We start from the raw sequence: 12,709 nt of genomic DNA, 5'->3' as shown, positions 1-12,709 counted from the left end.
ACAGGAAGATTACAGAACACCAAATAGACTTGACCAAAGGAAAAGTTCCCTTGCTACATAATCATCAACACACTAAGCATACAGAATAAAGAAAAAGTATTAAGAGCTGCAAAGGAAAAAGGCCAATTAACATATAAAGCAGACCTATCAGAATTACACCCAGCTTCTCAATGGAAACAATGAAAGCCAGAAGGTCCTAGAAGGTGTTATATGGACACCAAGAGACCACAAATTCCAGCCCAGACTACTATACTCAGCAAAGCTTTCAGAGACGGAAAAAACAAGATATTCCATAACAAAATCAGATTTAAACAATACCTATTCACAAATTCAGCCCTACAGAAAGTACTAGAAGGAAAACTCCAACCCAAGGAAGTTAGCTACACCCACAAAAACACAGGTAACCCCCTGTGTAGATAACCCCACACCAGTAAATCCCTAAGAAGAGAAACTCACACAAAATAGCAACAACAACAACAAAAACAAACATAATAGGGACTAGCAATCACTGATCATTAATATCCCTTAATATCAATGGACTCAATTTGCCTATAAAAAGACACAGGCTAACAGAATAGATATAAAGACAGAACCCATTGTTCTGCTGCATAAAAAACACACTTCAATTTCAAAGACAGACATTACCTCAGAGTAAAGGGTTGGGAAAGATTTTCCAATCAAATGGACCTAAGAAACAAGCTGGTAGCTGGGCAGTGGTGGCACACACCTTTAAACCCAGCACTCGGGAGACACATGCAGATAGATCTGTGAGTTTGATACCAGCCTGGTTCTCGACCAGCTAGTTCCAGGACAGCCCCCACAGCCAAAGAGAAACCCTGTCTCAGAAAACAAACAAACAAACAAACAAAACCAAGCTATTCTAAGATCTAACAAAATAGACTTCAAACTAAAAGCAATCAAAAGAGATGAAGAAGGACATTTCATACTGGTCACAGGAAAAATCAATCAAGATGAAGTCTCAATTCTGAATATCTATGCCTAGATACAAGGGCACCCTCATTTGTAAAAGAAGCATTACTAAAGTTTAAATCACACATCAAGTCCCACACACTAATAGTGGGAAATGTCAACACCCTACTCTTACCCAAGAGGAGTAGGTGGCTAGAAATAATTAAATTGAGAGCTGAAACCAATAAAATAGAGACAAAGAAAGCAATACAAAGAATCAATGAGATGAAGAGTTTGTTCTTCAAGAAAATCAACAAGACAAACAAACCTTTATCCAAGCTAACCAAAAGACACAGAGAGAATATCCAAATTAACAAAATCAGAAATGAAAAGGGATACATAACAACAGACACTGAGGAAAGCCAGAGAATCATGGGGGCATAATTCAAAAACCTGTACTCCACAAATTGGAAAACTTAAAGGAAATGGACAATTTCTGAATAAGTACCACATACCAAAATTAAATCAAGGCCAGATAAACAATTTAAATAGACCTATAACCCCTAAGGAAATAAAAACAGCTATCAAAAGTCTCCCAATTTTAAAAAAAAAAAAAGCCCAGGGCCAGATGGTTTCAGTGAAGTTCAAAGAAGAGCTAATACCAATACTCCTCGAAGTGTTCCAAACAATAGAAACAGCCTGATACTCAAACCACACAAGGACACAACAAAGATAGATAATTACAAATCAATCTCCTTCATGGACATTGATGCAAAAATACTCTAAAATACCAGCAAACCAAATCCAAGAACACATCAGAAAATTGTTCACCGTGGCCTAGTAGGCTTCATCCCAGAGATGGGGGGATGAGTCAACCTATAAAAATCTGTCATTGTAATCCCCCATATAAACAAACTGAAATTAAAAAAACCAAATGATCATCTCATTAGATGCTGAAAAGCCTTTGACAAAAATCCAATATCCTTTCATGATAAAGATTTTGGAGAAAGCAGAGAATACAAGGAACATACCTAAACTTAATGAAGGCAATATACAATAACCCAACAGCCAACATCAAACTAAATAGAGAGAAACTCAAAGTGATCCCACTGAAATCAGGAACAAGGCAAGGCTGTCTACTCTCTCCATATCTATTCAATATAGTACTTGAAGTTCTATCTAAAGTAATAAGGCAACAAAAGGAGATCAAGGGGATACAAATTGGAAAGGACGACGTCAAACTTTTGTTATTTGCTGATGATATGATAACATGCATAAGTTCCCCCCCCACCCCCCGCCAATCTACCAGGAAACTTCTACATCTGATATACAACTTCAGCAATGTGACAGAATACAAGATTAACTCAAAAACATCCATAGCCCTCCTATATACAAATGATAAATGGGCAGAAAAAGAAATCAGAGAAATATCACCCTTCACAATAGCCACAAACAACATAAAATATCTTGAGCTAACTCTAACCAAACAAATGAATGACCTGTATGGCAAGAATGGTAAGTCTTTAATGAACTAAATTGAAGAGGATATCAAAAAATGGAAAGATCTCCCATACTCTTAGAAAGGTAGAATTAACATAGTAAAAATGGCAATCTTACCAAAAGCAAGCTACAGATTCAATGCAACCCCCATCAAAATCCCAGCACAATTCTTCACAGACCTTAAAAAAGCAATACTCAACTTCATGTGGAAAAACAAAAAATCCAGGATAGCCAAAACAATCCTGTACAATAAAGAAACTTCTGTAGGCATCACCATTCCTGACTTCAAGCTCTACTATAGAGCTACAGTAATGAAAACAGCTTGATATTGGCATAAAAACAGACAGGTGGACCAATGGGGGTCTATTGAAGACACTGATATCAACCTACACACCTATAAACACCTGTTATTTGACAAAGAAACTAAAATTGTACAATGGAAAAAAGAAAGCATTTTCAGTAAATGGAACTGGCATAACTGGAGGTTGACATGTAGAAGGCTGCAGATAGATCCATAACTATCACCATGCACAAAACTCAAGTCCAAATGAATCAAAGACCTCAACATAAATTCAACCACACTGAATCTCATGGAAGAGAAAGGGAGAAGTAGCCTTGAATTCATTGGTGCAGGAGACCTCTTCCTAAATATACACCAGTAGCACAGACACTGAGAGCAACAACTAATAAATGGGACCTCCTGAAACTGAGAAGCTTCTGTAAGGCAAAAGACTGTCAAGACAAAACGGCAGACCACAGAATGGGAAAATATCTTTACCAACCCCACATCTGACAGAGGGCTGATCTCAAAATACACAAAGAACTCATGAAACATCAAAACACCAAATAATCAAATTAAAAATGGGATAGAGATCTTAACAGAATTTTCAACAGAAGAAAGTCAAATGACTGAAAGATGTTTAAGGAATTGCTCAATATCCTTAGCAATCAGGAAAATACAAATCAAAACAACTCCGAGATACCATCTCATTCCTGTCAGAATGCCCAAGATCACAAATTCTGATCACAGCTTATGTTGGAGTGGATGTGGAGTAAGGGGAACACTCCTCCATTGCTGGTGGAAGTGCAAACTTGAGCAGTCATTTCGGAAATCAGGACAACAGTTTCTCAGAAAATTGGGAGCTAACCTACCTCAAGTCCCAGCAAAATACCACCTTTTGGCATATACCCAAAGGATGCACACTCACACCGCAAGGACACTTGTTCATAGTAGCATTATTTGTGATAGCCAGAACCTGGAAACAACCTAGATGCCCCTCAACTAAAAAATGGATAAGGAAAATGTGATACATATACACAATGTAGTACTACTCGGTGGTTTAAAAAAAAATACCTTGAGATTTGCAGGCAAATGAACCAAATTGGGGGAAAAAAAAACCATCCTGAATGAGGTAACCCAGACCCAGAAAGACACACATAGCATATACTCACTCATAAGTGGATATTAGGCATAAAGCAAAGGATAAACTACAGTCTACAGTCCACAACCCCATCCAGTAACTGATGGAAGTATGTGCAGAGATTTGCCACCACCCACTGGGCTGAGCTCCTGGAGTTCAGCTGAAGAGAGGAAGGAGGGGTAATACAAACGATGGGGTCAAGACCAGGATGGGCAAACCCACGTAAACACCCACCCGAGCTAGTGACAGCTTACTGACTTGGACTGACAACTGGGAAAACTACATAGGACCCAACTAGACTCCCTGAATGTAGGTGACAGTGGGCGGTTTTGGGGGCCACTGGCAGTGGAACCAGAATCTATCCCTAATGCATGAACTGGCTTTTTAGAGCCCGTTTCCTATGGAGAGATACCTTTCTCAGCCTAGACACAGGGCAGGGCCTTGGTCCTGCCTCAGTGTGGTGATGGGACAGACTTTGTCACTTTGTCAACTCCCATGAGAAGCCTCACCCTCTCTAAGGAGCAAAATGCATGCGGGTAGGATAAAGGGTTGGTTGGGGAACAGGAGGAGGGGAGAGAAAGGGAACTGGGATTAGTATGTAGAAACAAAAAGAAAGAAAAGCTTTACTACAAAAAATGTGTGACGTGTGTGTACAGGAAATAATACCCAGTATGTGCATTTTCAGGCATTTATTTTGAGCTTTGGGATAATATCTCTCAATAAATGAACTACTATATTTGAAGATGGTGTTTGGGAAGGTAATCAGATTCAATGGCAGCATGATGGCTACAATTTCATGATGGGAGGAGTTAGTATCCTTAGCACTAGAGACTAGAGAACTAGCCTTGCCACCTCACATCAAATATAAGCTAATTTCTTTATAATTTGAGCAAGTTTAAGACAGATCTGTTATTCGCCAATAAATCCTCCTGACAGAAGCCAGGTACATTTTCTTTTCAGAACACTAAGCATAACCCATCAACAGGTTTACTATTTCAAGCCTCTGATGAAGTTCAAAGAAACAACTGTGCTTCGAATCTGCAGAGAAAACTTGGGGGAGGGGAGCAATATTGAGAAATCTATTTGTCTTCTTTCCCTGCCAAGCTCCTCCTCCTAGTGCTCAGTTCTTTTCTGCAACAGACTCTAGGATCTGTTTTCAAATAATCTGTTTCTGTCCTGTTCAGAATCACTACCAGAAACTTGAAGCCTCAGCTCCCTTCTCCACAATGAAACTCAGTGCTACAAACCATCGAATACCTCTTAGTGATGGAAACAGCATTCCTGTCATCGGGCTTGGTACCTACTCAGATCCCAAACCGGTATGTACATACAGACGTGTGGTGTGTGTGTGCATGCGTGTGTGTGTGTGTGTGTGTGTGTGTGTGTGTGTGTGCACGCGCACGCACAATAGTAAAAGCAATATCCAATGACTACTATTTACCTGAATTGGATTTTAAACCACAGGTTGAATTCTATCAGTTCATGGTTTAACATTTTTAACATTTTCCAATACAGAAATTAATTTGTTTTTCTTTATCCTTGGAAGTCAGCTGAAGGCTAACAACTAGAATGAAGTGAAGGACATGGGACTTGTGAGTTTATAATTTATAAATTGCTTTTAATTTTTATTCAAGAATTCTTAGTTTGGTCTACCAAACATTTAATGAATACCTGACACACAGGCATTTCCAAGCTTTTTGAATTGTGACATGGTGTCGTCATTAACAGAATTAATGCTTTAAAAGTCACAACATTTTAACTAAGTTTGTGAATTTATGTAGAGATGCATTCATAGATACCGTTGTCCAGATGTGGCCTTCAGGCTGCAGGCTAGGCTCACCTATAAGCATGAATCTATAGACACTTCCAATATGAAAAGAATTGTCTTGCTTTGTAGATACTTAAGCTCTAAGGGAAAACATAGGCTCCTTACCGACTGTAGAAGCGGTGAAGGTAGCATCTGGTACCATAACTGTGCCCAATGTCTGAAAACACAGAAAGGACTTCTCCACACAGACACCACACAGAAACAGGTCTGCATAGAATAATTCTTACCCCCTTGAAGTTTGGGGCCATCATTGCTTACCTGAGCGGTAATGCAGACTCTCAAAGCACGATGGAGCCAAACTTCATGATGCCTGGGAAGCAGACACAAAGTGAGATTGTCAGAGAAGCAACATCAGGGTCCTTCTGAAGCCCATGTGTGGTCACGTCACCCTTCCATTCCCTATCAGTTACAACTTACCCTGCACTCCAAACATTTATAAGTTAGCGGACTTGTCAGTCCAGCCCACCAGCTGTTATCCAAATCATGATCTAGGGCTGAGGAGATGACCAAGGCCTAGGGCTGAGGAGATGATCAAGTGGGTAAAATGTCTACTTCACAAATGTGAGGAACTGATTTCAGACACCTGCACCCACATAAAAAGCCTGGCATTGTGGTATGTGCCTCTAACCCCAGTGTGGTTGGAGCAGGACAGGCAGATTCCCAGAACCTCATGGTCAAGCTAGTCTAGGCAAAACCTAGGACTCCAGATTCAGTGAGAGACCTTGTCTCCAAACAAAACAAAACAAATGTATAAAAACAATAGAAGACTTTGGGGCTGGTAAATTTGGCTCAGTAGGTAAAGGGACTTGCTGTCAAGCCTGATAATCTGAATTAAAACTCTGAGACCAACATGGTAGAAGGAGAGAGCTGACTCCTACGGGTTGTCCTCTGTCTTCTACAATTGCACCATAGAATATACCTCATATTGATCCACATCCACAGATGAGTGTACTCACACACACAAAGTATGTATAAATGTACATATGTTACACACACACACACACACACACACCACATTTGCACACATACAAACCCCAAACAAGACAAGACTATGATCTGATTTCACAGTAACTCTCCCATCTCAATACCTTTGAACACAGTCTGGTTTCTCTACCTGCTGTTTACCAGCTGAGCCATCTCCCAGCCCCCTCTACAACATTTTTAAGGCTCAACCCAAAGGAGATCAAAGGATACCTCTTCCCTCTCACCACACCCCTACTCACACGTGTCCACACACAGCCCCGTTTTCCACTCATCACAGTCTTCCTCACTGGCCCGAGACGCCCACGAGAAAAGATCACTGCTTGTTCAACTCTAGAGTCTCATGATAATGTCTAGTATATGGTACATAATCAAATGGCACATATTAATCTAATGGGAAAGTTTGTGAAAGGGATGTGCACATCATAGGGCATGGAGACACAAATAAAGTTTAAAAAAAATAATAGCTAAAGTGTTCCAGACACTTAACTGTGTGCCAGGAACTCTGAACATTTTTTTTTTTTTGTACACCATGCATTTTCTAATGTAATCCTCTTGTTACAAAATAATGCCAGTTAAGCCCTCTGACCAATAGTAAAACAGCATAAAGAGATTGAACACATTGCCCCAGATTAGGCTGCCGAGTCCCAGGGCTGAGTCGTTTTATGTCCAGACCTTAGATTCTGCACACTCTTTTAGCAATAGCGATCAAATCACATTTCTAAAGTTACAGTGCCAAGGGCTGACTACCTGGGGTGGATCGATGGAGTGCTGAAGGAAGTTGTCTCTAGTTTCTCTTATCTCCATGATCCTCCAATCATGGCAGCGTGGAATTGGGAACTGTTGTACGGACTATAACACAATATATCATGGGGTGTCCTTTTTAACACGAACTTAAAACTCGTTTCTCTTCTCCCCACACTCACCCTCTCTCTTTTTCTTTATCACATAAGGTTCCCAGGGAGACCTATAAGGCAGTGAAAATGGCCATTGACCAGGGGTACCGGCACATTGATGGGGCCTATCTCTACCACAACGAACATGAAGTGGGTGAGGCCATCAGAGAGAAGATAGCAGAAGGCACAGTAAAGAGGGAAGAGATTTTCTACTGTGGAAAGGTGAGTCATTTCTTACTATGTAGATACAGCGAGCGTGGCATAAGGGGGTGGGGTAAAGCTCAGTAGGACAGCCCTCGACTAGCATGCCCAGGACCCAGATGTGACCTCAAACACCGGCACACAATAAAGGAAAGGAGGAGAGGGGGGAAAGAAGGGGGAGGGAGGAGGAAGTGGACAAATTATCCGCTGAAGCCCTTTAATTTGCTGAAAACAATATACCTGTGTATTCGTGCACATCAGTTAAGCATATTACAGCACACATCGTAAAACAGGACCACAAGTAAACACAAAGGCCACGTGTAACTGAGTCAAAGTTACCACCTGTGTGAACTCAGTATATTGCGCCCTGGGCGCAATCCCCAACATTAAAGAAAGAAAAGGAATAGTGAATTAAGTGGGAGATAGAATTTTTCTATGATTCTCACTCTCCATTTCCTTTCTGCTGTTCTATGCTCCCTTCCAACCATCACTAGGGTTTGAACCCAGGGCCTTGTGCATGCAAGGCAGACACTGACTCACTAAGTTACATTCCCAGCCTTTTAAAATGGTATGTGTATATGTGTATGTAAGTCTGTGCAGGTGTGTGTGAGTGTGTGTGTGAGTGTGAGTGTGTGTGTATGTGTGGTGTGTGTGTGTGTGTGTGGTGTGTGGTGTGTGTGTGGTGTGGTGTATGTGTGGTGTGTGTGTGGTGTGTGTGTGTGGTGTGTGTGTGTGGTGTGTGTGTGGTGTGTGTGTGGTGTGGTGTATGTGTGGTGTGTGTGTGGTGTGTGTGTGGTGTGGTGTATGTGTGGTGTGTGTGTGGTGTGTGTGTGTGGTGTGTGTGTGTGGTGTGTGTGGTGTGTGTGTGTGTGTGTGTGTGTGTGTGTGTGTGTGTGTGTATAGGCCAGAAGCCAACACTGGCTGTCATTCCTCGGTAGCCACCCATCTTGTTTTTTGAGACCTGAAGACCACTGATTAGGTTAGGCTGGCTGCCAGCAAGCCACAGGGATCTACTTATCGATGCCTCTCCAATGCTGTGATTGTGTATAGCTTTTGTGAACATGCTACCAAGACTGGCGTTTATTTACCTGGGGCCAGGGAATTGAATTCAGGTCCTCATTCTTGTATGCCAAGCCCTGTACTAACTGGACTACCTCACCAGCCCATTCCCCTAAATGCCTCCCCACCACCACCACAAATTGATTCTTTAAACTTTAGCCTGAGACAAAGCCTTGCCAAGTTGCTTAATCTGGCCTAGAACTCACTCTATTCCAGGTAGGCCTTGAACTTCCTACCCTCTTGCCACAGCCTCCCATGTAGCTAATATTACAGGTGTGTGCCGTTATGTCTGGTTTTTATTTCTTTCTTTTTCTTCTTTTATTCTGTGCTTCCAAGACAAGAATAAACTGGGGACTTAATAAATAAGTCTTAAATAAAACTTTCCAGTTTTATTTCCTGTAATAAATAGGGTTTAAAAAGTCAACCCTCTCCCAGACCCTCCTACCAAAAAGCCGAGAAACAAAATGAATGCTGTAAGATGCTACTAATTTAACTGATAACCACTCCGTGCTTGTCTGCATTGGCAGACCTTACTCTTCCATCATCTAACACTTGGGGTATGGAGTGGAACCTTAGCAAGAATCAGCAGGGTTGCCCTGGGGTGACAGGATTGTTATAGTGGTGTGTATACCCGTAGTCGGCTGCAAACACCCTTCAGTGACATGAAAACAGCAGGTGACATGTGTGTGCGGGATTTACTGTGAGCGTGTGGAAGTAGATATTCCTTCACTATCCTCCTCAACTTTCTTTTCAGCTGTGGGCCACAGACCACGTCCCAGAGAGGGTCCGCCCAGCCCTGGAAAGGACCCTGCAGACCCTCAAGCTAGATTACGTGGACCTTTATATCATTGAAGTACCCATGGCCTTTAAGGTAAGGGGGCTACCTCCAGTTTAGAGCTCTGTTCATCCTTGCTTATTCTTAGTAACACAGAATGTTTCAAGGTTTGCTGCTGTAGATGGGAAAACACCAATACTACCTCACAAAACCCCCAACAAATGATGCTAACGGGTTTCTTTTAGAGATTTAAAAAATTATTTTTCATTTTCCATACTAACCCCAGTTCAGCCTTTCCCCCCCTTCTGTCCCTTCCCTGCCTCCCACCCTTCCCAATCCCCCTCCACTCTCCAGAGTGGGTAAGGCCTCCCTGGGGAGTTAACAAAGCATGTCCAGGTGAGGCAGGACCAACTCCCTCCCCCCTGTATCAAGGCTGAGCAAGGTTTCCCACCATAGGAAGCTGAGCAAGGTTTCCCACTATAGGAAATGGGCTCCTAAAGGCCAGTTCATGCCCCTAAAATAGGTCCTGGTGGCACTGCCAACCCCCTCCCACCTCCAAAGATCAAGTCACATAATTGTCACCCACATGCAGAGGGCCTAGCTCTGTCCCGTGCATTTCCCCAGCTGCCAGTCCATAGTCCATGGGCTCAGCTGTCTCTGTGGGTTTCCCCATCATGGTGCCAACACACCTTGTTCATAGGATCCCTCCTCCCTCTCTCCACCTGAACTTCAGGAGCTCAAGCCAGTGCTTGGCTGTGGGTCACTGCCGCAGCTCCTGACAGTTATGGGTGAAGGTTCCAGGATGACAATTAGGGTAGTCCCTAATCTGATTAAAGGGGAAGGCGCATTCAGACACCCTCTCCACTACTGTAGGAGTCTTAGCAGGGGTCAGCCTTGTGGATTCCTGGGAATGTCCCTAGCATCCGGTTTCTCCCTAACCCCATGATGGCTCCCTCAATCAGGATATCTCCTTCATTACCTCCCCTCCAATCCCTCCCCCAGCTCGGTCTTCTTCATCTCCCATGTCCGTCCCCATCCCCCATCCCCTCCTTCTATCCCCTCCCAGTTCACCCAGGGGACCTTAACTGTTTTCCGGTCCCCCTTTTTTCCTGGCTTCTCTGAGGTTGTGGATTGTAGCTTGGTCATCTTTTGCTTTACATCTAATATCTACCTATGAGTGATTACACACATACCACGTTGGTCTTTCTGGGTCTGGGTTACCTTACTCAGGAGGTTTTTTTTTTTTTTTTTGGTTTTTATTTTTGTTTTCTAGTTCCATCCATTTGGCTGACAATTTCAAGATGTCATTGTTTGGTATTACTCAGTGGACCCAAGTTTCCAGCTGGGTTGTTACAGCTGAGTTCAGGTCCCAAAGAAGAGATGTGGAGTAGGTCGGGAGAAGTCGGGGGAGACACAGGGGTGTGTGGGGAGGAGTTACATGACTGACCAGGAGAGTAAATTGGGGTGGGTGACTGTATTGGGGGAAAAAAAAAAAGGCTTTACCTTTTATACTCAACAGTTTAGCCATAGGCAAAATTGAAAGCAAGCTCAGTGCCTACATGTCTACTGTCCTCAAAGGTTCAATAATTCCGTTAGGAGCCCTCTTCTATCAATGGAAGGGCTACAACTTCCTCCTGCCAGAGATGAGGAGAACGGCTTTTAGCAAGCAGAAACTTTCCTTGAGCCCCTGAGGTAATGGTGACCCTTACCCAAATGCCCGACCTTGGGAAAAGGACTTCCGGGGACCAGACACTCTCCCACAATTTCAGAGCAATTTTCATTCCACAAGGGGTGCGATGTGGCATTTGCACTAAGTTGCTCCCTAGCCGTGTCCCTTTGTGTCTTAGTCTTCCTCCATGGGCCTCTCCCCCTCACCACCCCCTCTTTTTCCATTACACTACACCGTTCTGATTTCTCTGCTCTTATTAACTGCACGCTTGCCCTTAACGACCTCAGACTCTGGGTCTGGAGTTCATCACTGGGCCAGGTGTGTCCAGTTAGTAAATCTCTAACTTTCTGTTCTTGGGGTAATCAGGAGGGCACAATGGGACTCGTGCGTGCAGAGTCATCATGCAATGTGGTCCACGGGTTCAGGGATTTCTTTCCAAAGAATCGTTTTGTTAAAAGAGGTTGTTATAATTTTGGGTGAGGGGGACCATGGCAGATTCCATGACGAGTGAGGGACAAACATGCCAGGTAGACAGAGCTTAAGTGAGAAGGTTTATTAGAAAGGGGGGGAGGGGGAAAAGAAGAGAAAAAGGGAGGACACACACACACACATACACACACACATATACACACACACACATACACACACACATACACACACACACATACACACACATACATACATACACATACACACACACACATACACACACATACATATATACACACACACATACACACACATACACACACATACACACATACACACACATAAACACACACAAACACACACATACACACACATACACACACACATACATACACACATACATACACACACATACACACACACATACATACACACATACATACACACACATACACACACACATAAAAACACACACATACATACACACATACACATACATACATACACACACATACATACACACACATACACAGACATACACACACATACACACACATACACACACATACACACACATACACACACACACATACACACACACATACACACACATACATACATACACACACACATACACACACACATACACATACATACATACACACACATACATACACATACATACACACACATACACACACATACATACACACACATACACACACATACACACACATACACACACACACATACACACATACATACACACACATACATACACATACACACATACACACACATACACACACACACACACAATCAGAGAGAGAGAGAGGAAGAGAAAGAGAGAGAGAGAGAGGAGACAGGAAAGTCCTGTCCTCCCCTTCAGAGGAACAGTGGGAAGGAGAGAGGACAGAAGTGGGTGGAGTTTTCCTTTTAAAGGGGTCCTTTGCACCTGCGTGCAGACTGCATAGCCATGGAACCCTGGGCTGACCAGGGCACTGCCTGAGTGCAGTCTGCCAGATGACCAGGGGCTGGCCA

At 42.9% G+C, this 12,709-nt stretch overlaps 1 protein-coding gene across 1 annotated transcript in view; it reads left to right on the top strand.

Annotated features, from left to right (window-relative positions):
* Akr1d1 (aldo-keto reductase family 1 member D1) overlaps positions 1–12,709 on the top strand; it is a 51,868-nt gene that overhangs the window by 20,284 nt on the left and 18,875 nt on the right. The window contains exons 2-4 of the mRNA XM_051174706.1: positions 5,015–5,149; positions 7,593–7,757; positions 9,550–9,666. Of these exons, the coding sequence (XP_051030663.1) occupies positions 5,057–5,149; positions 7,593–7,757; positions 9,550–9,666 (375 nt within the window). The 5' untranslated portion in view covers positions 5,015–5,056. The remainder of the gene's footprint in view (positions 1–5,014; positions 5,150–7,592; positions 7,758–9,549; positions 9,667–12,709) is intronic.

Source organism: Phodopus roborovskii, unplaced genomic scaffold (assembly GCF_943737965.1).
Source record: "Phodopus roborovskii unplaced genomic scaffold, PHOROB, whole genome shotgun sequence".
NCBI classification, from domain to species: domain Eukaryota; kingdom Metazoa; phylum Chordata; class Mammalia; order Rodentia; family Cricetidae; genus Phodopus; species Phodopus roborovskii.
The sequence above is the reverse complement of the archived record's forward strand: the minus strand, read 5'-3'. Positions and strand labels throughout refer to the sequence as shown.